This window comes from Pieris rapae, chromosome 23, assembly GCF_905147795.1.
Source record: "Pieris rapae chromosome 23, ilPieRapa1.1, whole genome shotgun sequence".
Lineage (NCBI taxonomy): Eukaryota > Metazoa > Arthropoda > Insecta > Lepidoptera > Pieridae > Pieris > Pieris rapae.
Genome location: NC_059531.1, coordinates 263,724 through 290,754, shown reverse-complemented (window position 1 = coordinate 290,754; position 27,031 = coordinate 263,724). Strand labels below are relative to the sequence as shown.

The window sequence follows — 27,031 nt, the reverse complement described above, 5'->3', positions numbered from 1 at the left end:
GGTAATTGAGTCAATTTTTTTGATAGAAGCATATTTATAGTAGTAGGTACTTAGTATATAATTTTTGTGAATAGTGACGTGTGGAACGTTTATTGTCGCTGATACATTTATCTAACAAATCACGGTGGCACGGTGGCCGTACCACACGATCATTGCGATTTTATGAATCATATTGCGGCCCTGAAAAGGGCCTTTTAGGTCGTCGAGTTGACAACGACACGAATAATAACAATAATTGGACGAGACTCCAGTCGTTGCTATTATAATTTATGTCTTCTTCTCGGTCTTCTTGGGGAGAAGGACCGCCTGAATGTTAGGCAGTACACCGCCCTGTGCGATGGTCACGCCGGAGAGCAGCTTGTTGAGCTCCTCGTCGTTACGAATGGCCAGCTGCAGGTGACGCGGTATGATCCTGGTCTTTTTGTTGTCACGGGCCGCGTTACCGGCCAACTCGAGCACTTCAGCCGCCAGGTACTCCATAACGGCCGCTAGGTACACCGGCGCACCGGCACCGACCCTCTCGGCGTAGTTGCCCTTCCTGAGCAGCCTGTGGATACGACCCACCGGGAACTGGAGACCTGCGCGGTTGGAACGCGACTTTGCCTTTCCCTTGACCTTGCCTCCCTTGCCACGTCCGGACATTGCGTTTGATTATTTGGGCACTGCACAACTCACTGAAAACTAACCGACAGGTTACTTATTTTTTTTTCAAGCCGCTACGAATTCATATTATATATGAATTCGGACGGTGTTCAACCAACTGGCCGGGTGTGACGAGAAACGACGTCGACGACTCTGCGCTATTAAACGCGATTGGGTGCCGCCGGCTCAGCGAGCGAGCGTTAGTGAGGGGCGCGAGAGGGGGAGCGCGGGCTTCGGTCACGTGTGTAAGATCTACATATTACGTGGAATTAGAATTAAAAATAATAATAATAAGAATGAAAATTACATGCATACATACATACATACATACATACAAAAAAATATATATACATACAGATAGATATTATTATATTACGTATTTGGTTATTTGTTTAGAATCTTTATTCCAAATATTTATTGTGTGTTTTATCTTTTTTGTTTGAACGTGTACCGGTTTCGTGTTTTCGTTTTTATGTACTGTTGTGTAATCGTGTAAAACGCCCATTATTACATATTTTTATATTACATATTTGGTTATTTGTTTAGAATTTGTTTATTAAATAGGAACCGGTGGGGGTGGTGGCGGGGGTGTGTCCATTGTCTATTGTCTTTTGTCTTGGCCCGCCAAATTTTATTGCACCTCATAACATCTGTTGATAATTGGGTACATGTATTGTTTTTACATTTGGCAACAGTCGGGCACTCGGGCGGCGAAGGAGGCGCATCTCGAGCGGCCGAAGGGATTGTTATCGCGAAGAGGAAGTAGTGGTCGCGGTGCTGCATTGCATTTTTTTTTTTTGTTGTATTTCTCGAGTGTGAAGTGAGTGCGATCTCGATACAGAGAACCGACCGTGGTTAGCAGGTGGCGGTGGCGATTTTGTGTTTCGTGTGTGTGTGATACGGCGCTGCTGCGACGGTGAGTTGCTAACTAATATAATATTAGAATAAGGTGTTAAAATATTAAGACACACCTACATACTTATACATAGGTACATAATCTGCCTCTCTCACTCTCGCTGCCTTCATTATTGGACAATTTAACAACTACCTATGTCGCATGTTTTATTATTTATATAATATAGGATATGTATCACCAGCCGGTAAACTAGCGACAATTGGACAATTTTGATAGTTTGTAGCACCTGCGACAACATGGAATGGCTATATATTATTTGTATATATATGTAGATTTTTAGGATTCAATATAATATAATATTTTTTTGTGCGTTTATTCGTTTGATACTCTCGACGGCTCAACGGCAGCCCATCATTGAAACATATGTTAGCCCTGAAAAGGGCTTTTTGTGTGGCGTGTTTGTGCGTGCGTCTATTATTACAATAATAATATACGACATCGACACAACCGACCACTTGCGATGCGCTCGTCGCTGGTCCGGTGGCCGGTGACCCTCCTTCCGCTCCCGCTACTCGGTGGTCAGCGTACGCGAACACGGTGCGGCGGCTCGTGCTTATTGAACGTGGATGGTCGCGTTCACTTCTTGGAAGCGGCCGACGCCTTTTTCGCGGTGGTGGCGGCCTTCGATTTGGGCGCGGCGGCGGCGGCCTTCTTCGGTTTGGGGGCCTTAGGTTTCTTGGTCGGTGGCTTCGCGCTCCTCTTCGCCTTGGACGCGGCCGCGTTGCTCGACGCGCCCTTGCCGGACGCCGCGGCGGCGGCGGCGGCGCGACCCTTCTTCGGTGCGGCCGCAGCGACCGGCTTCCTCTTGGCCGCAGCCGCCGCCTTCTTGTCTTTGGCGGCGACGCCCCTGCCGCCCGCTTTGGCCGGGGAGGCGGACCCGGCGGCCGATGCCGACGCGGCGGCGGCGGCCTTCTTGCTCCTGGCGCCGGCGCTCGCGGCGGTCTTCTTGGCGGGTGCGCTCGGCTTCTTCGCCGATTTGGCCGCGGAGGACGCCGCCGCGCCGGAGCCCCTGCCGCCGGAGGACGCGGAGGCGGCCGTCGCCTTCTTAGCGGCGCCGCCGGTACCAGACTTGCTGTCTATCTTGAACGAGCCCGATGCGCCCTTGCCCTTCGTCTGAATCAGGGTGCCGGAGGCGACGGCACGCTTGAGATACTTTCTTATGAACGGCGCCAACCTCTCGGCGTCGAGGCTATAATTCGAGGCGATGTACTTCTTGATCGCCTGCAGGGACGATCCGCTCCTCTCCTTGAGCTCCTTGATCGCGCTGTTCACCATTTCGGAGGTCTTGGGGTGCGTCGGTCTCGCCTTGGGTTTCTTGGCGGCCGCTGCCGCTTTCGGTGCCTTCTTGGCGGGCGTCGCCGGCGCGGGTGTCTCCGATGCTACTGCGGTGTCGGCCATTATTTTCTTTTCTTTTTCAATTATATGAATCACACAGTCACACTAATTATATTATTGTTATAATATTATGTAGTAGTATAATATTATCGTACTAGGTGGATGATAATAATATGTGCGTAAAGAGTGCGCGGCGCTAGTGAGCGCCGGCCAGACGAATCGGTATACCGCGACGAGAGCTTCGTCGGCTGCGTGCGTTTTCTCGTATTCGAGTGTGAAACTTTTCACTAACACGTCTCGGTCTCATCGGATTTTTGATGATTATCAAACGAAAAATCGGTGGAAATCTCGTTGGCGATCGATAGTCTACGATATCGGCCACCGGTCGGGCAGTCGGGCGGGGCTCCAGGCGGTCGCGCGCGTCGGGCATCCGCGTTTGAAGTTTGTTATTGTCGAGTCGCGCGCGTACCGTCCAGTTTAAATCGCGAATTAAACAATTAAAGCGAAAGGTGGCCGCGCGCGCGACCTCCGAGGGCGGAGCTCAAGATTCCGAGGTTCAACGGGATCCATTCGTTTCGGCGATATATTAGGATTACGATCGATTTTAACGCATCGAATGCGACATGTTGTAGGACAGCACCGCGCTCCCGAGACGAGGCCGTGGACGCGCGCGCGTTCTCTTTCGTCTTTGCTCCGTAGTAGCATTAATATTATTTACGAAACGAAATAAGTCTAGTGAGCTCGTCGAAATGTCCGATTAAATTAATTATAAGTATTTATCAAACACATCGATCGAGAAGCACGCGAGATCTATATAAATTCAAAGCAAAAATTTCATTGACGCAACCGGGAGCGATGCTGTTCGGTCGCAACCTAGCATTAGCACACCTATATTCTTAATTTTCAATGTCTAAGCATAACATAATAACCTAACCGCTATCTCTCTATAATAGTATGTGTACATACTATACTTATCGTTTGCGATATAATATTATTATGACGACGAGAGCGACTGCTAACGCCGTACTCGTGTACATACAGTACGAAAACTTTATATTAACATGCCACTAGTGGATAGTTAGCATTAGTATCAGCAGTAATAGTAGTCGATAATATTATGAAAAGTATTATTCAATCAATCATTTATCGATTGGTAATTTATTAAATTATTTATTTATATTGGTAGCTTAAAACTAATTGTGGGTGGGTGTCGTTTAGTCGTTTTGATACGTTTTATTTTTATAATAGAAACATATGCGGCCCTGAAAAGGGCCTTTTTTACTTGTTGAAAAATATCCGTCATATACCTAAGTATGTATACGACAGACAACAATTAATCAACTTAACCGCCGAAACCGTAGAGGGTGCGGCCCTGGCGCTTCAGAGCGTACACGACGTCCATGGCGGTGACGGTCTTCCTCTTGGCGTGCTCCGTGTAGGTTACCGCGTCGCGGATGACGTTCTCGAGGAAAACCTTGAGAACACCGCGAGTCTCCTCGTATATCAGACCGGAGATACGTTTCACTCCACCCCTGCGCGCCAGACGCCGAATCGCCGGCTTGGTGATACCCTGGATGTTATCACGGAGCACCTTCCTGTGACGCTTCGCGCCACCTTTTCCCAATCCCTTTCCTCCCTTACCGCGGCCGGTCATCGTTGATTGTCTCTGAATTAACTGTACTTCTTAGAAAAATCACCAGCACTACGTACGTGTGTCACGTACGACGATCACTGTTACAATGCGCTTCGCGCTTACCAATCGTGCTGTATATATAGATTTCGGACAGCTAGGACCTCGCATATAAACGGGGCAGAGGGGAGAGAGGCAGCGGGGCAGCGGCGTTCGGTGTGTGAGATTCGTTCTTATTATTATGATTTTATGTATGTATAAATAAATAAATAACTACAATAACTATGTACATAAAGAAGCAAAATAAAACCGATGAATAATAAAATATGTCGATACGCATGAATTGAAAACAATACGCAATAACAGAAAAAAAAACAAATCACCGCAAAAATTTAACACATTTAACAATTAACTAAACAAAAAAAAAATTAACACCTGGTACACACACTGAGCTACAGCACGCGTCAACAAGAGTCATAAATTCCTGAAGTGGTGCCATAAATACATATAATAGAAAGTCATTATTGTGCAATTGTTTTCTAAGAAACAGTGAAACAATGGTGGCTCGCAAATATTGTTGTCGGCATTTGCCTTTGAAGTCGAAAATATATTATGCTGACGCATAATAGAAAATATCATAGAGACACACAGTGCGATAGGCGCCTGCCTCATTTACGTTATATCGATCTCGAAAATAATTATTAATTTAATAATTTCAATAAATTAATTGTTTTATATTATATTAGGTTAATTATTCTTAATGTTAGCCTAAATAAAGCCTTTTGACTTTGTATAACGTTCGTTTTATTCGTTCGATACGTGATGTCTGTCTGTGAAGCACATCATTTGAATTATATGCGGCCCTGAAAAGGGCCTTTTGTTGTAATAATAATATTATAATATTATTATTATTTAGCAGCGGCTGCGCAAAATTAAGCACGCTCGCCGCGAATGCGTCTCGCCAGTTGGATGTCCTTGGGCATGATCGTCACTCGCTTGGCGTGAATGGCGCACAGGTTGGTGTCCTCGAAGAGGCCCACCAGATACGCCTCGCTCGCCTCCTGAAGCGCCATCACGGCGGAGCTCTGGAACCTGAGGTCGGTCTTGAAGTCCTGCGCGATCTCCCTCACCAGACGCTGGAACGGCAACTTGCGGATCAACAGCTCGGTACTCTTCTGGTAGCGACGGATCTCTCTCAGAGCGACGGTACCGGGCCTGTAACGGTGAGGCTTCTTCACGCCGCCGGTGGCTGGAGCGCTCTTGCGGGCCGCCTTGGTGGCGAGCTGCTTTCGCGGCGCCTTACCTCCGGTGGACTTACGGGCTGTCTGCTTAGTACGTGCCATTACGACGACTGCTCTCACTCACTCACTCGACTCGACTGAATGCAAACTTTATTATATTATGTACGATGTGTGGACACGTCCGTCGCGTATCGCTTGCGATGATGATATAAACACCTTTAAAACTATTGGGCCGCATTTATATATAACGTCGAACCGAGCTCGAACGGGACGGGCGGGTGTGTCGGGACATTTACGAGACCTATCTAAAATGAAATTGTTTATAACAATAATAAATAGGTAACTAACAAAAATTAAAACGTTCATTTGTCTTTAATCGCGTTAAATAAGTTGAATTTACATTACTTTTCACTGATCAGTGGACAACACTAATTAAACATACAAAATTCTGTGCATGTACAAAATATTATATAATATATAAAATAAGAGACAGAGAGAGAGATGGAGAGAGAGTGAGATAAATATATATATATATATATAATTATGTACACCGAGACTATTGTCTTTTTTTTTTTTTAATTTTTAAGTTTCATATTCATGATAGTTTTTACACTTAATATAATTGTTTATCGGTTTATAGGTAAAAGTACTTGATAATAGAGGGATTGTTAATTTATATATATATATATATATTTTTTTTTTTTTTTTTACGTTTATCGTTGATACTGTGCGTTGTGGTGTGTGGTTCACACACACACACCAAACTCTTCGGATAGATATTGTGGCCCTGAAAAGGGCCGTTTTCATGATGATGATGATCATAGTCAATCGCTCTCATTATACTTTCATTACGTATAATAATATAAGAGAGAAATCGCCGGCGCCGAGACGATGGTGCTGGTCCTACGCCGCCGCCGCCGTTGTCCCACCGCGCCGCGACGCTCACTTGGAGCTGGTGTACTTGGTGACGGCCTTGGTGCCCTCGCTGACGGCGTGCTTGGCGAGCTCGCCGGGCAGCAGGAGCCTCACGGAGGTCTGCACCTCGCGGGACGTGATCGTCGAACGCTTGTTGTAGTGTGCGAGACGGGACGCCTCCGCCGCGATCCTCTCGAAGATGTCGTTCACGAACGAGTTCATGATTGACATCGCCTTCGAAGAGATACCGGTGTCGGGATGCACCTGCTTCAGTACCTTGTAGATGTAAATGGCGTAGCTCTCCTTCCTCTTGTGCTTCTTTTTCTTTTTGTCCGATTTGGATATGTTCTTCTGCGCCTTGCCGGACTTCTTGGCCGCCTTGCCGCTGGTCTTTGGTGGCATAGTGAACGATAGATAGGCAGTCACAAACTATGTATCGACAACAACGAGAGACACTAGACTTGTGATTTGAAATATTTTTTGGACCTCACTTCAGTAAACTTCACTTTGAAAAGTGCTCTGGCGACTGGTCCGGCGTTACATAGGAAACGTTTCGCGGCCGCCAATCGACGGCGTCGTTACCGTTAGGACGCCGCGTGTTGGGGCGCGAGGGGGGTGAACGGCGACGGCGGAGGGAGCGGGGCGTTATATTATGTATATCTCCGTCTCTATCTCCTTCTCCCTCTGACACGGTTTATTTATGGTTATTTAAAAATAATAACAATAATAACGTAGTATAACAGTATGCCTGTATTGTATGTATTGTCTCATTATTACTGATTGGATTATGCGTGAGCAATGTGAATTTCGGGCGTGTCTACATGTTCGATTGTTGTTTTTATTTTTATTTATTATTATTATTGTTGTTGTAAGTAAATAATATTGTCAAGAATAAAAAAATAAATACAACTCGATATTGTATATACACATTGTAATAAGTAGGTAATTGAGTCAATTTTTTTGATAGAAGCATATTTATAGTAGTAGGTACTTAGTATATAATTTTTGTGAATAGTGACGTGTGGAACGTTTATTGTCGCTGATACATTTATCTAACAAATCACGGTGGCACGGTGGCCGTACCACACGATCATTGCGATTTTATGAATCATATTGCGGCCCTGAAAAGGGCCTTTTAGGTCGTCGAGTTGACAACGACACGAATAATAACAATAATTGGACGAGACTCCAGTCGTTGCTATTATAATTTATGTCTTCTTCTCGGTCTTCTTGGGGAGAAGGACCGCCTGAATGTTAGGCAGTACACCGCCCTGTGCGATGGTCACGCCGGAGAGCAGCTTGTTGAGCTCCTCGTCGTTACGAATGGCCAGCTGCAGGTGACGCGGTATGATCCTGGTCTTTTTGTTGTCACGGGCCGCGTTACCGGCCAACTCGAGCACTTCAGCCGCCAGGTACTCCATAACGGCCGCTAGGTACACCGGCGCACCGGCACCGACCCTCTCGGCGTAGTTGCCCTTCCTGAGCAGCCTGTGGATACGACCCACCGGGAACTGGAGACCTGCGCGGTTGGAACGCGACTTTGCCTTTCCCTTGACCTTGCCTCCCTTGCCACGTCCGGACATTGCGTTTGATTATTTGGGCACTGCACAACTCACTGAAAACTAACCGACAGGTTACTTATTTTTTTTTCAAGCCGCTACGAATTCATATTATATATGAATTCGGACGGTGTTCAACCAACTGGCCGGGTGTGACGAGAAACGACGTCGACGACTCTGCGCTATTAAACGCGATTGGGTGCCGCCGGCTCAGCGAGCGAGCGTTAGTGAGGGGCGCGAGAGGGGGAGCGCGGGCTTCGGTCACGTGTGTAAGATCTACATATTACGTGGAATTAGAATTAAAAATAATAATAATAAGAATGAAAATTACATGCATACATACATACATACATACATACAAAAAAATATATATACATACAGATAGATATTATTATATTACGTATTTGGTTATTTGTTTAGAATCTTTATTCCAAATATTTATTGTGTGTTTTATCTTTTTTGTTTGAACGTGTACCGGTTTCGTGTTTTCGTTTTTATGTACTGTTGTGTAATCGTGTAAAACGCCCATTATTACATATTTTTATATTACATATTTGGTTATTTGTTTAGAATTTGTTTATTAAATAGGAACCGGTGGGGGTGGTGGCGGGGGTGTGTCCATTGTCTATTGTCTTTTGTCTTGGCCCGCCAAATTTTATTGCACCTCATAACATCTGTTGATAATTGGGTACATGTATTGTTTTTACATTTGGCAACAGTCGGGCACTCGGGCGGCGAAGGAGGCGCATCTCGAGCGGCCGAAGGGATTGTTATCGCGAAGAGGAAGTAGTGGTCGCGGTGCTGCATTGCATTTTTTTTTTTTGTTGTATTTCTCGAGTGTGAAGTGAGTGCGATCTCGATACAGAGAACCGACCGTGGTTAGCAGGTGGCGGTGGCGATTTTGTGTTTCGTGTGTGTGTGATACGGCGCTGCTGCGACGGTGAGTTGCTAACTAATATAATATTAGAATAAGGTGTTAAAATATTAAGACACACCTACATACTTATACATAGGTACATAATCTGCCTCTCTCACTCTCGCTGCCTTCATTATTGGACAATTTAACAACTACCTATGTCGCATGTTTTATTATTTATATAATATAGGATATGTATCACCAGCCGGTAAACTAGCGACAATTGGACAATTTTGATAGTTTGTAGCACCTGCGACAACATGGAATGGCTATATATTATTTGTATATATATGTAGATTTTTAGGATTCAATATAATATAATATTTTTTTGTGCGTTTATTCGTTTGATACTCTCGACGGCTCAACGGCAGCCCATCATTGAAACATATGTTAGCCCTGAAAAGGGCTTTTTGTGTGGCGTGTTTGTGCGTGCGTCTATTATTACAATAATAATATACGACATCGACACAACCGACCACTTGCGATGCGCTCGTCGCTGGTCCGGTGGCCGGTGACCCTCCTTCCGCTCCCGCTACTCGGTGGTCAGCGTACGCGAACACGGTGCGGCGGCTCGTGCTTATTGAACGTGGATGGTCGCGTTCACTTCTTGGAAGCGGCCGACGCCTTTTTCGCGGTGGTGGCGGCCTTCGATTTGGGCGCGGCGGCGGCGGCCTTCTTCGGTTTGGGGGCCTTAGGTTTCTTGGTCGGTGGCTTCGCGCTCCTCTTCGCCTTGGACGCGGCCGCGTTGCTCGACGCGCCCTTGCCGGACGCCGCGGCGGCGGCGGCGGCGCGACCCTTCTTCGGTGCGGCCGCAGCGACCGGCTTCCTCTTGGCCGCAGCCGCCGCCTTCTTGTCTTTGGCGGCGACGCCCCTGCCGCCCGCTTTGGCCGGGGAGGCGGACCCGGCGGCCGATGCCGACGCGGCGGCGGCGGCCTTCTTGCTCCTGGCGCCGGCGCTCGCGGCGGTCTTCTTGGCGGGTGCGCTCGGCTTCTTCGCCGATTTGGCCGCGGAGGACGCCGCCGCGCCGGAGCCCCTGCCGCCGGAGGACGCGGAGGCGGCCGTCGCCTTCTTAGCGGCGCCGCCGGTACCAGACTTGCTGTCTATCTTGAACGAGCCCGATGCGCCCTTGCCCTTCGTCTGAATCAGGGTGCCGGAGGCGACGGCACGCTTGAGATACTTTCTTATGAACGGCGCCAACCTCTCGGCGTCGAGGCTATAATTCGAGGCGATGTACTTCTTGATCGCCTGCAGGGACGATCCGCTCCTCTCCTTGAGCTCCTTGATCGCGCTGTTCACCATTTCGGAGGTCTTGGGGTGCGTCGGTCTCGCCTTGGGTTTCTTGGCGGCCGCTGCCGCTTTCGGTGCCTTCTTGGCGGGCGTCGCCGGCGCGGGTGTCTCCGATGCTACTGCGGTGTCGGCCATTATTTTCTTTTCTTTTTCAATTATATGAATCACACAGTCACACTAATTATATTATTGTTATAATATTATGTAGTAGTATAATATTATCGTACTAGGTGGATGATAATAATATGTGCGTAAAGAGTGCGCGGCGCTAGTGAGCGCCGGCCAGACGAATCGGTATACCGCGACGAGAGCTTCGTCGGCTGCGTGCGTTTTCTCGTATTCGAGTGTGAAACTTTTCACTAACACGTCTCGGTCTCATCGGATTTTTGATGATTATCAAACGAAAAATCGGTGGAAATCTCGTTGGCGATCGATAGTCTACGATATCGGCCACCGGTCGGGCAGTCGGGCGGGGCTCCAGGCGGTCGCGCGCGTCGGGCATCCGCGTTTGAAGTTTGTTATTGTCGAGTCGCGCGCGTACCGTCCAGTTTAAATCGCGAATTAAACAATTAAAGCGAAAGGTGGCCGCGCGCGCGACCTCCGAGGGCGGAGCTCAAGATTCCGAGGTTCAACGGGATCCATTCGTTTCGGCGATATATTAGGATTACGATCGATTTTAACGCATCGAATGCGACATGTTGTAGGACAGCACCGCGCTCCCGAGACGAGGCCGTGGACGCGCGCGCGTTCTCTTTCGTCTTTGCTCCGTAGTAGCATTAATATTATTTACGAAACGAAATAAGTCTAGTGAGCTCGTCGAAATGTCCGATTAAATTAATTATAAGTATTTATCAAACACATCGATCGAGAAGCACGCGAGATCTATATAAATTCAAAGCAAAAATTTCATTGACGCAACCGGGAGCGATGCTGTTCGGTCGCAACCTAGCATTAGCACACCTATATTCTTAATTTTCAATGTCTAAGCATAACATAATAACCTAACCGCTATCTCTCTATAATAGTATGTGTACATACTATACTTATCGTTTGCGATATAATATTATTATGACGACGAGAGCGACTGCTAACGCCGTACTCGTGTACATACAGTACGAAAACTTTATATTAACATGCCACTAGTGGATAGTTAGCATTAGTATCAGCAGTAATAGTAGTCGATAATATTATGAAAAGTATTATTCAATCAATCATTTATCGATTGGTAATTTATTAAATTATTTATTTATATTGGTAGCTTAAAACTAATTGTGGGTGGGTGTCGTTTAGTCGTTTTGATACGTTTTATTTTTATAATAGAAACATATGCGGCCCTGAAAAGGGCCTTTTTTACTTGTTGAAAAATATCCGTCATATACCTAAGTATGTATACGACAGACAACAATTAATCAACTTAACCGCCGAAACCGTAGAGGGTGCGGCCCTGGCGCTTCAGAGCGTACACGACGTCCATGGCGGTGACGGTCTTCCTCTTGGCGTGCTCCGTGTAGGTTACCGCGTCGCGGATGACGTTCTCGAGGAAAACCTTGAGAACACCGCGAGTCTCCTCGTATATCAGACCGGAGATACGTTTCACTCCACCCCTGCGCGCCAGACGCCGAATCGCCGGCTTGGTGATACCCTGGATGTTATCACGGAGCACCTTCCTGTGACGCTTCGCGCCACCTTTTCCCAATCCCTTTCCTCCCTTACCGCGGCCGGTCATCGTTGATTGTCTCTGAATTAACTGTACTTCTTAGAAAAATCACCAGCACTACGTACGTGTGTCACGTACGACGATCACTGTTACAATGCGCTTCGCGCTTACCAATCGTGCTGTATATATAGATTTCGGACAGCTAGGACCTCGCATATAAACGGGGCAGAGGGGAGAGAGGCAGCGGGGCAGCGGCGTTCGGTGTGTGAGATTCGTTCTTATTATTATGATTTTATGTATGTATAAATAAATAAATAACTACAATAACTATGTACATAAAGAAGCAAAATAAAACCGATGAATAATAAAATATGTCGATACGCATGAATTGAAAACAATACGCAATAACAGAAAAAAAAACAAATCACCGCAAAAATTTAACACATTTAACAATTAACTAAACAAAAAAAAAATTAACACCTGGTACACACACTGAGCTACAGCACGCGTCAACAAGAGTCATAAATTCCTGAAGTGGTGCCATAAATACATATAATAGAAAGTCATTATTGTGCAATTGTTTTCTAAGAAACAGTGAAACAATGGTGGCTCGCAAATATTGTTGTCGGCATTTGCCTTTGAAGTCGAAAATATATTATGCTGACGCATAATAGAAAATATCATAGAGACACACAGTGCGATAGGCGCCTGCCTCATTTACGTTATATCGATCTCGAAAATAATTATTAATTTAATAATTTCAATAAATTAATTGTTTTATATTATATTAGGTTAATTATTCTTAATGTTAGCCTAAATAAAGCCTTTTGACTTTGTATAACGTTCGTTTTATTCGTTCGATACGTGATGTCTGTCTGTGAAGCACATCATTTGAATTATATGCGGCCCTGAAAAGGGCCTTTTGTTGTAATAATAATATTATAATATTATTATTATTTAGCAGCGGCTGCGCAAAATTAAGCACGCTCGCCGCGAATGCGTCTCGCCAGTTGGATGTCCTTGGGCATGATCGTCACTCGCTTGGCGTGAATGGCGCACAGGTTGGTGTCCTCGAAGAGGCCCACCAGATACGCCTCGCTCGCCTCCTGAAGCGCCATCACGGCGGAGCTCTGGAACCTGAGGTCGGTCTTGAAGTCCTGCGCGATCTCCCTCACCAGACGCTGGAACGGCAACTTGCGGATCAACAGCTCGGTACTCTTCTGGTAGCGACGGATCTCTCTCAGAGCGACGGTACCGGGCCTGTAACGGTGAGGCTTCTTCACGCCGCCGGTGGCTGGAGCGCTCTTGCGGGCCGCCTTGGTGGCGAGCTGCTTTCGCGGCGCCTTACCTCCGGTGGACTTACGGGCTGTCTGCTTAGTACGTGCCATTACGACGACTGCTCTCACTCACTCACTCGACTCGACTGAATGCAAACTTTATTATATTATGTACGATGTGTGGACACGTCCGTCGCGTATCGCTTGCGATGATGATATAAACACCTTTAAAACTATTGGGCCGCATTTATATATAACGTCGAACCGAGCTCGAACGGGACGGGCGGGTGTGTCGGGACATTTACGAGACCTATCTAAAATGAAATTGTTTATAACAATAATAAATAGGTAACTAACAAAAATTAAAACGTTCATTTGTCTTTAATCGCGTTAAATAAGTTGAATTTACATTACTTTTCACTGATCAGTGGACAACACTAATTAAACATACAAAATTCTGTGCATGTACAAAATATTATATAATATATAAAATAAGAGACAGAGAGAGAGATGGAGAGAGAGTGAGATAAATATATATATATATATATAATTATGTACACCGAGACTATTGTCTTTTTTTTTTTTTAATTTTTAAGTTTCATATTCATGATAGTTTTTACACTTAATATAATTGTTTATCGGTTTATAGGTAAAAGTACTTGATAATAGAGGGATTGTTAATTTATATATATATATATATATTTTTTTTTTTTTTTTTACGTTTATCGTTGATACTGTGCGTTGTGGTGTGTGGTTCACACACACACACCAAACTCTTCGGATAGATATTGTGGCCCTGAAAAGGGCCGTTTTCATGATGATGATGATCATAGTCAATCGCTCTCATTATACTTTCATTACGTATAATAATATAAGAGAGAAATCGCCGGCGCCGAGACGATGGTGCTGGTCCTACGCCGCCGCCGCCGTTGTCCCACCGCGCCGCGACGCTCACTTGGAGCTGGTGTACTTGGTGACGGCCTTGGTGCCCTCGCTGACGGCGTGCTTGGCGAGCTCGCCGGGCAGCAGGAGCCTCACGGAGGTCTGCACCTCGCGGGACGTGATCGTCGAACGCTTGTTGTAGTGTGCGAGACGGGACGCCTCCGCCGCGATCCTCTCGAAGATGTCGTTCACGAACGAGTTCATGATTGACATCGCCTTCGAAGAGATACCGGTGTCGGGATGCACCTGCTTCAGTACCTTGTAGATGTAAATGGCGTAGCTCTCCTTCCTCTTGTGCTTCTTTTTCTTTTTGTCCGATTTGGATATGTTCTTCTGCGCCTTGCCGGACTTCTTGGCCGCCTTGCCGCTGGTCTTTGGTGGCATAGTGAACGATAGATAGGCAGTCACAAACTATGTATCGACAACAACGAGAGACACTAGACTTGTGATTTGAAATATTTTTTGGACCTCACTTCAGTAAACTTCACTTTGAAAAGTGCTCTGGCGACTGGTCCGGCGTTACATAGGAAACGTTTCGCGGCCGCCAATCGACGGCGTCGTTACCGTTAGGACGCCGCGTGTTGGGGCGCGAGGGGGGTGAACGGCGACGGCGGAGGGAGCGGGGCGTTATATTATGTATATCTCCGTCTCTATCTCCTTCTCCCTCTGACACGGTTTATTTATGGTTATTTAAAAATAATAACAATAATAACGTAGTATAACAGTATGCCTGTATTGTATGTATTGTCTCATTATTACTGATTGGATTATGCGTGAGCAATGTGAATTTCGGGCGTGTCTACATGTTCGATTGTTGTTTTTATTTTTATTTATTATTATTATTGTTGTTGTAAGTAAATAATATTGTCAAGAATAAAAAAATAAATACAACTCGATATTGTATATACACATTGTAATAAGTAGGTAATTGAGTCAATTTTTTTGATAGAAGCATATTTATAGTAGTAGGTACTTAGTATATAATTTTTGTGAATAGTGACGTGTGGAACGTTTATTGTCGCTGATACATTTATCTAACAAATCACGGTGGCACGGTGGCCGTACCACACGATCATTGCGATTTTATGAATCATATTGCGGCCCTGAAAAGGGCCTTTTAGGTCGTCGAGTTGACAACGACACGAATAATAACAATAATTGGACGAGACTCCAGTCGTTGCTATTATAATTTATGTCTTCTTCTCGGTCTTCTTGGGGAGAAGGACCGCCTGAATGTTAGGCAGTACACCGCCCTGTGCGATGGTCACGCCGGAGAGCAGCTTGTTGAGCTCCTCGTCGTTACGAATGGCCAGCTGCAGGTGACGCGGTATGATCCTGGTCTTTTTGTTGTCACGGGCCGCGTTACCGGCCAACTCGAGCACTTCAGCCGCCAGGTACTCCATAACGGCCGCTAGGTACACCGGCGCACCGGCACCGACCCTCTCGGCGTAGTTGCCCTTCCTGAGCAGCCTGTGGATACGACCCACCGGGAACTGGAGACCTGCGCGGTTGGAACGCGACTTTGCCTTTCCCTTGACCTTGCCTCCCTTGCCACGTCCGGACATTGCGTTTGATTATTTGGGCACTGCACAACTCACTGAAAACTAACCGACAGGTTACTTATTTTTTTTTCAAGCCGCTACGAATTCATATTATATATGAATTCGGACGGTGTTCAACCAACTGGCCGGGTGTGACGAGAAACGACGTCGACGACTCTGCGCTATTAAACGCGATTGGGTGCCGCCGGCTCAGCGAGCGAGCGTTAGTGAGGGGCGCGAGAGGGGGAGCGCGGGCTTCGGTCACGTGTGTAAGATCTACATATTACGTGGAATTAGAATTAAAAATAATAATAATAAGAATGAAAATTACATGCATACATACATACATACATACATACAAAAAAATATATATACATACAGATAGATATTATTATATTACGTATTTGGTTATTTGTTTAGAATCTTTATTCCAAATATTTATTGTGTGTTTTATCTTTTTTGTTTGAACGTGTACCGGTTTCGTGTTTTCGTTTTTATGTACTGTTGTGTAATCGTGTAAAACGCCCATTATTACATATTTTTATATTACATATTTGGTTATTTGTTTAGAATTTGTTTATTAAATAGGAACCGGTGGGGGTGGTGGCGGGGGTGTGTCCATTGTCTATTGTCTTTTGTCTTGGCCCGCCAAATTTTATTGCACCTCATAACATCTGTTGATAATTGGGTACATGTATTGTTTTTACATTTGGCAACAGTCGGGCACTCGGGCGGCGAAGGAGGCGCATCTCGAGCGGCCGAAGGGATTGTTATCGCGAAGAGGAAGTAGTGGTCGCGGTGCTGCATTGCATTTTTTTTTTTTGTTGTATTTCTCGAGTGTGAAGTGAGTGCGATCTCGATACAGAGAACCGACCGTGGTTAGCAGGTGGCGGTGGCGATTTTGTGTTTCGTGTGTGTGTGATACGGCGCTGCTGCGACGGTGAGTTGCTAACTAATATAATATTAGAATAAGGTGTTAAAATATTAAGACACACCTACATACTTATACATAGGTACATAATCTGCCTCTCTCACTCTCGCTGCCTTCATTATTGGACAATTTAACAACTACCTATGTCGCATGTTTTATTATTTATATAATATAGGATATGTATCACCAGCCGGTAAACTAGCGACAATTGGACAATTTTGATAGTTTGTAGCACCTGCGACAACATGGAATGGCTATATATTATTTGTATATATATGTAGATTTTTAGGATTCAATATAATATAATATTTTTTTGTGCGTTTATTCGTTTGATACTCTCGACGGCTCAACGGCAGCCCATCATTGAAACATATGTTAGCCCTGAAAAGGGCTTTTTGTGTGGCGTGTTTGTGCGTGCGTCTATTATTACAATAATAATATACGACATCGACACAACCGACCACTTGCGATGCGCTCGTCGCTGGTCCGGTGGCCGGTGACCCTCCTTCCGCTCCCGCTACTCGGTGGTCAGCGTACGCGAACACGGTGCGGCGGCTCGTGCTTATTGAACGTGGATGGTCGCGTTCACTTCTTGGAAGCGGCCGACGCCTTTTTCGCGGTGGTGGCGGCCTTCGATTTGGGCGCGGCGGCGGCGGCCTTCTTCGGTTTGGGGGCCTTAGGTTTCTTGGTCGGTGGCTTCGCGCTCCTCTTCGCCTTGGACGCGGCCGCGTTGCTCGACGCGCCCTTGCCGGACGCCGCGGCGGCGGCGGCGGCGCGACCCTTCTTCGGTGCGGCCGCAGCGACCGGCTTCCTCTTGGCCGCAGCCGCCGCCTTCTTGTCTTTGGCGGCGACGCCCCTGCCGCCCGCTTTGGCCGGGGAGGCGGACCCGGCGGCCGATGCCGACGCGGCGGCGGCGGCCTTCTTGCTCCTGGCGCCGGCGCTCGCGGCGGTCTTCTTGGCGGGTGCGCTCGGCTTCTTCGCCGATTTGGCCGCGGAGGACGCCGCCGCGCCGGAGCCCCTGCCGCCGGAGGACGCGGAGGCGGCCGTCGCCTTCTTAGCGGCGCCGCCGGTACCAGACTTGCTGTCTATCTTGAACGAGCCCGATGCGCCCTTGCCCTTCGTCTGAATCAGGGTGCCGGAGGCGACGGCACGCTTGAGATACTTTCTTATGAACGGCGCCAACCTCTCGGCGTCGAGGCTATAATTCGAGGCGATGTACTTCTTGATCGCCTGCAGGGACGATCCGCTCCTCTCCTTGAGCTCCTTGATCGCGCTGTTCACCATTTCGGAGGTCTTGGGGTGCGTCGGTCTCGCCTTGGGTTTCTTGGCGGCCGCTGCCGCTTTCGGTGCCTTCTTGGCGGGCGTCGCCGGCGCGGGTGTCTCCGATGCTACTGCGGTGTCGGCCATTATTTTCTTTTCTTTTTCAATTATATGAATCACACAGTCACACTAATTATATTATTGTTATAATATTATGTAGTAGTATAATATTATCGTACTAGGTGGATGATAATAATATGTGCGTAAAGAGTGCGCGGCGCTAGTGAGCGCCGGCCAGACGAATCGGTATACCGCGACGAGAGCTTCGTCGGCTGCGTGCGTTTTCTCGTATTCGAGTGTGAAACTTTTCACTAACACGTCTCGGTCTCATCGGATTTTTGATGATTATCAAACGAAAAATCGGTGGAAATCTCGTTGGCGATCGATAGTCTACGATATCGGCCACCGGTCGGGCAGTCGGGCGGGGCTCCAGGCGGTCGCGCGCGTCGGGCATCCGCGTTTGAAGTTTGTTATTGTCGAGTCGCGCGCGTACCGTCCAGTTTAAATCGCGAATTAAACAATTAAAGCGAAAGGTGGCCGCGCGCGCGACCTCCGAGGGCGGAGCTCAAGATTCCGAGGTTCAACGGGATCCATTCGTTTCGGCGATATATTAGGATTACGATCGATTTTAACGCATCGAATGCGACATGTTGTAGGACAGCACCGCGCTCCCGAGACGAGGCCGTGGACGCGCGCGCGTTCTCTTTCGTCTTTGCTCCGTAGTAGCATTAATATTATTTACGAAACGAAATAAGTCTAGTGAGCTCGTCGAAATGTCCGATTAAATTAATTATAAGTATTTATCAAACACATCGATCGAGAAGCACGCGAGATCTATATAAATTCAAAGCAAAAATTTCATTGACGCAACCGGGAGCGATGCTGTTCGGTCGCAACCTAGCATTAGCACACCTATATTCTTAATTTTCAATGTCTAAGCATAACATAATAACCTAACCGCTATCTCTCTATAATAGTATGTGTACATACTATACTTATCGTTTGCGATATAATATTATTATGACGACGAGAGCGACTGCTAACGCCGTACTCGTGTACATACAGTACGAAAACTTTATATTAACATGCCACTAGTGGATAGTTAGCATTAGTATCAGCAGTAATAGTAGTCGATAATATTATGAAAAGTATTATTCAATCAATCATTTATCGATTGGTAATTTATTAAATTATTTATTTATATTGGTAGCTTAAAACTAATTGTGGGTGGGTGTCGTTTAGTCGTTTTGATACGTTTTATTTTTATAATAGAAACATATGCGGCCCTGAAAAGGGCCTTTTTTACTTGTTGAAAAATATCCGTCATATACCTAAGTATGTATACGACAGACAACAATTAATCAACTTAACCGCCGAAACCGTAGAGGGTGCGGCCCTGGCGCTTCAGAGCGTACACGACGTCCATGGCGGTGACGGTCTTCCTCTTGGCGTGCTCCGTGTAGGTTACCGCGTCGCGGATGACGTTCTCGAGGAAAACCTTGAGAACACCGCGAGTCTCCTCGTATATCAGACCGGAGATACGTTTCACTCCACCCCTGCGCGCCAGACGCCGAATCGCCGGCTTGGTGATACCCTGGATGTTATCACGGAGCACCTTCCTGTGACGCTTCGCGCCACCTTTTCCCAATCCCTTTCCTCCCTTACCGCGGCCGGTCATCGTTGATTGTCTCTGAATTAACTGTACTTCTTAGAAAAATCACCAGCACTACGTACGTGTGTCACGTACGACGATCACTGTTACAATGCGCTTCGCGCTTACCAATCGTGCTGTATATATAGATTTCGGACAGCTAGGACCTCGCATATAAACGGGGCAGAGGGGAGAGAGGCAGCGGGGCAGCGGCGTTCGGTGTGTGAGATTCGTTCTTATTATTATGATTTTATGTATGTATAAATAAATAAATAACTACAATAACTATGTACATAAAGAAGCAAAATAAAACCGATGAATAATAAAATATGTCGATACGCATGAATTGAAAACAATACGCAATAACAGAAAAAAAAACAAATCACCGCAAAAATTTAACACATTTAACAATTAACTAAACAAAAAAAAAATTAACACCTGGTACACACACTGAGCTACAGCACGCGTCAACAAGAGTCATAAATTCCTGAAGTGGTGCCATAAATACATATAATAGAAAGTCATTATTGTGCAATTGTTTTCTAAGAAACAGTGAAACAATGGTGGCTCGCAAATATTGTTGTCGGCATTTGCCTTTGAAGTCGAAAATATATTATGCTGACGCATAATAGAAAATATCATAGAGACACACAGTGCGATAGGCGCCTGCCTCATTTACGTTATATCGATCTCGAAAATAATTATTAATTTAATAATTTCAATAAATTAATTGTTTTATATTATATTAGGTTAATTATTCTTAATGTTAGCCTAAATAAAGCCTTTTGACTTTGTATAACGTTCGTTTTATTCGTTCGATACGTGATGTCTGTCTGTGAAGCACATCATTTGAATTATATGCGGCCCTGAAAAGGGCCTTTTGTTGTAATAATAATATTATAATATTATTATTATTTAGCAGCGGCTGCGCAAAATTAAGCACGCTCGCCGCGAATGCGTCTCGCCAGTTGGATGTCCTTGGGCATGATCGTCACTCGCTTGGCGTGAATGGCGCACAGGTTGGTGTCCTCGAAGAGGCCCACCAGATACGCCTCGCTCGCCTCCTGAAGCGCCATCACGGCGGAGCTCTGGAACCTGAGGTCGGTCTTGAAGTCCTGCGCGATCTCCCTCACCAGACGCTGGAACGGCAACTTGCGGATCAACAGCTCGGTACTCTTCTGGTAGCGACGGATCTCTCTCAGAGCGACGGTACCGGGCCTGTAACGGTGAGGCTTCTTCACGCCGCCGGTGGCTGGAGCGCTCTTGCGGGCCGCCTTGGTGGCGAGCTGCTTTCGCGGCGCCTTACCTCCGGTGGACTTACGGGCTGTCTGCTTAGTACGTGCCATTACGACGACTGCTCTCACTCACTCACTCGACTCGACTGAATGCAAACTTTATTATATTATGTACGATGTGTGGACACGTCCGTCGCGTATCGCTTGCGATGATGATATAAACACCTTTAAAACTATTGGGCCGCATTTATATATAACGTCGAACCGAGCTCGAACGGGACGGGCGGGTGTGTCGGGACATTTACGAGACCTATCTAAAATGAAATTGTTTATAACAATAATAAATAGGTAACTAACAAAAATTAAAACGTTCATTTGTCTTTAATCGCGTTAAATAAGTTGAATTTACATTACTTTTCACTGATCAGTGGACAACACTAATTAAACATACAAAATTCTGTGCATGTACAAAATATTATATAATATATAAAATAAGAGACAGAGAGAGAGATGGAGAGAGAGTGAGATAAATATATATATATATATATAATTATGTACACCGAGACTATTGTCTTTTTTTTTTTTTAATTTTTAAGTTTCATATTCATGATAGTTTTTACACTTAATATAATTGTTTATCGGTTTATAGGTAAAAGTACTTGATAATAGAGGGATTGTTAATTTATATATATATATATATATTTTTTTTTTTTTTTTTACGTTTATCGTTGATACTGTGCGTTGTGGTGTGTGGTTCACACACACACACCAAACTCTTCGGATAGATATTGTGGCCCTGAAAAGGGCCGTTTTCATGATGATGATGATCATAGTCAATCGCTCTCATTATACTTTCATTACGTATAATAATATAAGAGAGAAATCGCCGGCGCCGAGACGATGGTGCTGGTCCTACGCCGCCGCCGCCGTTGTCCCACCGCGCCGCGACGCTCACTTGGAGCTGGTGTACTTGGTGACGGCCTTGGTGCCCTCGCTGACGGCGTGCTTGGCGAGCTCGCCGGGCAGCAGGAGCCTCACGGAGGTCTGCACCTCGCGGGACGTGATCGTCGAACGCTTGTTGTAGTGTGCGAGACGGGACGCCTCCGCCGCGATCCTCTCGAAGATGTCGTTCACGAACGAGTTCATGATTGACATCGCCTTCGAAGAGATACCGGTGTCGGGATGCACCTGCTTCAGTACCTTGTAGATGTAAATGGCGTAGCTCTCCTTCCTCTTGTGCTTCTTTTTCTTTTTGTCCGATTTGGATATGTTCTTCTGCGCCTTGCCGGACTTCTTGGCCGCCTTGCCGCTGGTCTTTGGTGGCATAGTGAACGATAGATAGGCAGTCACAAACTATGTATCGACAACAACGAGAGACACTAGACTTGACTTGTAATTGTTACATCCTCCCTCGCAAGGGGGATGCTTAAACCCGTTCGAGTATGGGTCTCTATCGGGTGGATTGTTTGTTCGCGCCCTGCTGATACAGGGCGGTACGGGGGCGGGCTAATAGCCCTTGGTGGGGGCTGCTGCGCGCGAGGAACAATGGCTCGACTCGCTGCGCGCAGCCGATGGGGTCTTGTCCGGGGTGTCAATCCGGTGGTAGTGTGGGGTCAAGGAGTAATCTCGACTTGACCCTGGTGTCGTGGTCGGTGGTATCGGGCAGCGCGCTGCGCGGCTCGCGGTCAAGCTCCGCCGGGTGAGACCCCCGGTAGCCCCGGGGGAGGCCCAGCGAGGCGACCAGCGGTCGAAGCCGCGGCTGCTGCCCTGGTGTCATGTCCGGTGGTATCGGCATCCGCGGAGAGTAGCTCACGCGGATACCGCAGGCGATCTGGCGGCCTGGAGTGCCATGGCGCGATGTTTTGGAGATGGGGATGCTGAGAGCCATCCGCTCGGTCGAACATCCCCTTCGCGAGTCGCGCGACGAACTCGTCGATGGACTCCATCCGCAGGTCTCGCGCTATGGTGGCGTTTCTCACGTAGCGGGGGGCCCCCACTGCGCGCCTCAGGCATGTGTTCTGCACGGCGCGCAGTCTCTGCCGGTGGGCCTCCTTAGTGTAGGAGTACCACGCCGGCGCCGCGTACGTGAGATGTGGGCGCACGTACTGCTTGTACAGCGCGAGCTTAGTACGGATGGGTATGTTGCCGGTGAATAGGGGGCGGAGTTTGCTCGACACCCCCTTCGCTCTTCCTACGATCCTCTTGACGTGGTGCCGCATGGTCAGATTCCGGTCGATGGTGACCCCTAAGTAGGTGACCGGCGTCTTCCACGGCACGTCCTGGTCCAGGAATCGCAGGGGCGGCGGCAACCAACTCCGGCCGAAGGCGATCGCCTGTGTCTTGTTGGGGTTGGCGGCTAGTCTCCACTTGTTCAGCCACTCTGGCAGGAGGTCCAGAGCGCGTTGGAGCTTCGCCGCTGCTGCCTTGGTGTTGAGCGAGGTGGCCACGTACGCCGTGTCGTCGGCGAAGAGGGCCAGGCTACACCCGCTCGGGCAGGGGACGTCGTCCGTGTAAGTAGTGTACAGCAGCGGCGATAGCACGCTGCCCTGTGGGACGCCCGCCGTGATGGGTCGCGGTCTCGACGCAGCCTCTCCCGTCGCAACGTAGAACGTGCGGTCGGTGAGAAAGGCGCGGAGCACGGCGACTATGCGGCGGGGCAGTGGAGACTCGGCGAGCTTCAGCACGAGGCCATCGTGCCAGACACGGTCGAAGGCCTTCTCCATGTCCAGCATCACGGCGGCGGCCCCTTCCTTCTTGTTGAGGGCCGCGGCTGCAGTGAAGAGCACCTTCGTCAGCTGCAGCGTGGTGCTGTGCTCGCCGCGGAAGCCGAACTGCTCGGGCCTCGGCTGCAGGTATTTGTAGGTCCTCTGCAGCAACAGCCTCTCGAACAGCTTCGACTGAGTTGAGAGCAAGGTGATAGGCCGGTAGCTCTCCGGTCGGGTGTAATCCTTTCTGGGCTTCGGCAGTAAGATCACCTTGCCCTCTTTCCATGTACTGGGGAAGTGTAGGGACCGAATGATCCCCGTGAAGAGGCGCGCCAGCGCGACTATCCACCTCATGGGTAGGTGGCGCAGCGCCTGATGGGTGATGCCGTCCGGTCCCGGCGCCTTCTTCAGTGGCAGCCGGAGTATCGCCTTCCGCACTTGCGAAGGCGAAAAGGCAATGGGGTCGTCATCGGGTGGGATCGGGCGAGCTAGCCAGCCCTCGACAGCGCTCTCGACCTCAGCCACGCGCGCTGGGCATGCCGCGGCGTTCGGTGAGAATTGGCGCTGGAGGTGCTCGGCGAAGATTTCGGCCCGATCGTTGTCGTCATAGGTGATGGCGCCGTTGCTGTCACGTAGCGGACGTTTCGGCTCTGGAGTCCTATAGAGGCGGCGGCAGAGTTGGTGTAGGCGTGTGGGCTCGGTGGTCGCCTCCCCCAGCGCTTGCTCCCAGGAGCGCTGGGCGTGGGCGGCCAACTCTTTCTTGACCCGTTCGGCGAGGCGATTCAGCTTTGTCTTCAGCACGGGGCAGCGATTGTGCTGCCACTGCCTCCTGAGCGCGCGCTTCTGTCTGATCAGCCTCAGCACGAACGGGGCTAGGTCCTCGCGTACGACCTCCGGCGGACGCGTGGTCGTTGCTTCCGCCAGAGCTGCCTGGAGTTGCCGCGTCATGGACTCCGCCATGTCGTCAACGGCGCCTGGTGTCGTGTCCGGTGGGCCTGGCGCGGTGGCGCCTTCGAGTATCGATTCGAAGGCGTTCCAGTCGGTGACCCTCCAGCTGCGTGCGGGCGGGGATGGTGCCCCCGCGAGAAGGCACAGCACTGGTTGGTGGTCCGACTGGTACTCATCCATCAGGACCTCCTGCGCCAGGTAGAGATCAGGCCGGTTATGCACCACCAAATCGATAATGTCCGGCCTGTGGGTGTTGTTTCTCGGGTAGTGGGTGGCGGCATCTGGTCCGCACACCTGGTAGCCGCGAGCCTCGGCATGCTGCAGGAGCCGGTTGCCCCGCGAGCTGCTGGAGTGGGATTGCCAGCTGATATGCTTGGCATTCCAGTCGCCCGCGAGGAGCGTCGGCTTCCGGCTGAGCGCGGCCTCCAGCTCGGCCGGTGCGAAGTTGGAGCCGGGGGGAGCGTAGACAGCTAGCACGTCTGTGGGCTGCCCGCCCAGTTCTAGCTCGACCCCCAGCGTCAGGATTTTGTCGCCGTTGACCGGCGGGATTGCGCGGTGAGCGATCCGTCGCCGTATCATCACCGCCAGTCCGCGAAAGGGCGCCCCGTTGGCCGCCTGGTGCTCTGCGCGGTAGACGTAGTAGCCCGCGGCACGCAGTCGGTCGGTGGGGCGCAGGTGCGTCTCGGAAATGAGCGCCACATCCACGTCCTGTGTGCGTAGGATGTGACGCAAGTGGTGGCCTTTATCCCGAAGGCCGTCGGCGTTCCAGTGCAGGAGGCGTAAGTTCATTTTCGTTGCCTCACGCCTCGACTGCGCGACCGGCGTCCTCCGTAGGTCGGTTCAGACGGGGTCGGGTATAGGGCGCCCAGCAATGCGGTGACCGCCCTGTCAACCGCCTCAGCGATCGCCGTCTCGCTGGGGAGCGTCTGGCCCCTCAGTGGGCCCCCGCTGCGGGGGCGTGCGGCGCGCTGGTCAGCGGCTCTGGTAGCTCCAGCAACTGGAGCGGAGTCGGCGGCGGCCCTACTGGGGCCAGCCTCGGCGTGCGCGGCAGGTTCCGCGCGCGGGGGGGCGGGGGGTTGTACCCCCCCGCGTCCTCTTCTTCTCCCCCCTCTGCGGCGTCGGCGTTGGCTGGGAGGCTCCGCGGGGTAGGTGACCATCTCTACCTCCTGCGGCTGCGAGAAGTACTGCCCATGGGCACGCGGGTCAGCCTGCGCGTGTTCGCGCGGCTCGTCCCTCCGCCGTGTTTGGGCAGCTGGTGTAGGCGCTGGGGTGGTGGCGCCATGTGTGCCGCGAGCGCCAGGTGCGCCAGGTGCGCCAGATGGTCCCCGCGCGTCGCGGACGCCAAGTGCGCCATGGGCGCCATGTGAGCTAGGCGCGCCAGGTGCGCCAGGTGCGCCATGTGCGCCGCGGGCGCCAAATACGCCCTGCGCGCCACGTCCGCCGCCAGCGCCAGGCGCGCCATGTGCGCCATGTGCGCCGCGCGCGCCGCGACCGCCGCGACCACCGCGACGTCGACCGCGCGCCTCGGAGGCGCCCATGCCCCGTGCTGCAAGTGCCACCGTGCCAGCGCGCTTGTTGCGCGCCTCCTCCTTCAGCACCGGACACGTGCTGTGGTTGGCCGGATGCGCCCCCTTGCAATTGGCGCATCTCGGCGTGGCCCCCTTAGGTAGGGGGCAGTCGGCGGTACGGTGGCCCTCCCCGCACTTCACACAGGCCAGGGCCCGGTGGCATTGGTGCGAGGAGTGTCTAAATCCCTGACATCTATGACATTGTGCGGGGCCCCTTTTGCCCCGCCAGGACTCGATGGTCACCCCCGGAATGCACAACAGCTCTGTTATGCCGTAGATCGCGGGGGTGATGTCTGGAGTGCGGCGGAGTATGACCAGGAAGATACACCCCGGTCTTCCCTTCCTGGCTCTAATGGGCTGGGCGTGTTCAGGCTCGTACCCGAGGTCGCGCAGCTCTGACATGATGGCCTCGGGTTCCGTGTCCGCCGGAATGCCTCTTACCGCCACCACACTAGACTTGTGATTTGAAATATTTTTTGGACCTCACTTCAGTAAACTTCACTTTGAAAAGTGCTCTGGCGACTGGTCCGGCGTTACATAGGAAACGTTTCGCGGCCGCCAATCGACGGCGTCGTTACCGTTAGGACGCCGCGTGTTGGGGCGCGAGGGGGGTGAACGGCGACGGCGGAGGGAGCGGGGCGTTATATTATGTATATCTCCGTCTCTATCTCCTTCTCCCTCTGACACGGTTTATTTATGGTTATTTAAAAATAATAACAATAATAACGTAGTATAACAGTATGCCTGTATTGTATGTATTGTCTCATTATTACTGATTGGATTATGCGTGAGCAATGTGAATTTCGGGCGTGTCT

At 49.4% G+C, this 27,031-nt stretch overlaps 12 protein-coding genes across 12 annotated transcripts; all 12 read right to left on the bottom strand.

Moving 5' to 3' along the window:
• Positions 1-172: 172 nt before the first annotated feature.
• Positions 173-700, bottom strand: LOC123690311 (histone H2A). The gene has a single exon (XM_045633573.1). The coding sequence runs from the start codon at positions 640-642 to the stop codon at positions 268-270; it is 375 nt and encodes a 124-aa protein (XP_045489529.1). The 5' UTR covers positions 643-700; the 3' UTR covers positions 173-267.
• Positions 701-1,854: 1,154 nt separating this feature from the next.
• On the bottom strand, positions 1,855-3,046 carry LOC123690307 (late histone H1-like). Its single transcript, XM_045633569.1, has one exon. It carries the CDS (start codon positions 2,954-2,956, stop codon positions 2,135-2,137), a length of 822 nt encoding a protein of 273 aa, XP_045489525.1. The 5' UTR covers positions 2,957-3,046; the 3' UTR covers positions 1,855-2,134.
• A 1,102-nt stretch (positions 3,047-4,148) lies between these two features.
• On the bottom strand, positions 4,149-4,706 carry LOC123690313 (histone H4). Its single transcript, XM_045633575.1, has one exon. The coding sequence runs from the start codon at positions 4,545-4,547 to the stop codon at positions 4,236-4,238; it is 312 nt and encodes a 103-aa protein (XP_045489531.1). The 5' UTR covers positions 4,548-4,706; the 3' UTR covers positions 4,149-4,235.
• A 1,837-nt stretch (positions 4,707-6,543) lies between these two features.
• On the bottom strand, positions 6,544-7,140 carry LOC123690309 (histone H2B). Its single transcript, XM_045633571.1, has one exon. It carries the CDS (start codon positions 7,079-7,081, stop codon positions 6,707-6,709), a length of 375 nt encoding a protein of 124 aa, XP_045489527.1. The 5' UTR covers positions 7,082-7,140; the 3' UTR covers positions 6,544-6,706.
• A 652-nt stretch (positions 7,141-7,792) lies between these two features.
• On the bottom strand, positions 7,793-8,320 carry LOC123690310 (histone H2A). The gene has a single exon (XM_045633572.1). The coding sequence runs from the start codon at positions 8,260-8,262 to the stop codon at positions 7,888-7,890; it is 375 nt and encodes a 124-aa protein (XP_045489528.1). The 5' UTR covers positions 8,263-8,320; the 3' UTR covers positions 7,793-7,887.
• Positions 8,321-9,474: 1,154 nt separating this feature from the next.
• On the bottom strand, positions 9,475-10,666 carry LOC123690193 (late histone H1-like). Its single transcript, XM_045633315.1, has one exon. The coding sequence runs from the start codon at positions 10,574-10,576 to the stop codon at positions 9,755-9,757; it is 822 nt and encodes a 273-aa protein (XP_045489271.1). The 5' UTR covers positions 10,577-10,666; the 3' UTR covers positions 9,475-9,754.
• A 1,102-nt stretch (positions 10,667-11,768) lies between these two features.
• On the bottom strand, positions 11,769-12,326 carry LOC123690196 (histone H4). The gene has a single exon (XM_045633318.1). The coding sequence runs from the start codon at positions 12,165-12,167 to the stop codon at positions 11,856-11,858; it is 312 nt and encodes a 103-aa protein (XP_045489274.1). The 5' UTR covers positions 12,168-12,326; the 3' UTR covers positions 11,769-11,855.
• A 1,837-nt stretch (positions 12,327-14,163) lies between these two features.
• LOC123690194 (histone H2B) lies at positions 14,164-14,760 on the bottom strand. The gene has a single exon (XM_045633316.1). It carries the CDS (start codon positions 14,699-14,701, stop codon positions 14,327-14,329), a length of 375 nt encoding a protein of 124 aa, XP_045489272.1. The 5' UTR covers positions 14,702-14,760; the 3' UTR covers positions 14,164-14,326.
• Positions 14,761-15,412: 652 nt separating this feature from the next.
• LOC123690195 (histone H2A) lies at positions 15,413-15,942 on the bottom strand. Its single transcript, XM_045633317.1, has one exon. It carries the CDS (start codon positions 15,880-15,882, stop codon positions 15,508-15,510), a length of 375 nt encoding a protein of 124 aa, XP_045489273.1. The 5' UTR covers positions 15,883-15,942; the 3' UTR covers positions 15,413-15,507.
• Positions 15,943-17,094: 1,152 nt separating this feature from the next.
• Positions 17,095-18,286, bottom strand: LOC123690192 (late histone H1-like). The gene has a single exon (XM_045633314.1). It carries the CDS (start codon positions 18,194-18,196, stop codon positions 17,375-17,377), a length of 822 nt encoding a protein of 273 aa, XP_045489270.1. The 5' UTR covers positions 18,197-18,286; the 3' UTR covers positions 17,095-17,374.
• A 1,102-nt stretch (positions 18,287-19,388) lies between these two features.
• Positions 19,389-19,946, bottom strand: LOC123690197 (histone H4). The gene has a single exon (XM_045633319.1). It carries the CDS (start codon positions 19,785-19,787, stop codon positions 19,476-19,478), a length of 312 nt encoding a protein of 103 aa, XP_045489275.1. The 5' UTR covers positions 19,788-19,946; the 3' UTR covers positions 19,389-19,475.
• Positions 19,947-21,783: 1,837 nt separating this feature from the next.
• Positions 21,784-22,377, bottom strand: LOC123690266 (histone H2B). The gene has a single exon (XM_045633470.1). It carries the CDS (start codon positions 22,319-22,321, stop codon positions 21,947-21,949), a length of 375 nt encoding a protein of 124 aa, XP_045489426.1. The 5' UTR covers positions 22,322-22,377; the 3' UTR covers positions 21,784-21,946.
• Positions 22,378-27,031: the final 4,654 nt, after the last annotated feature.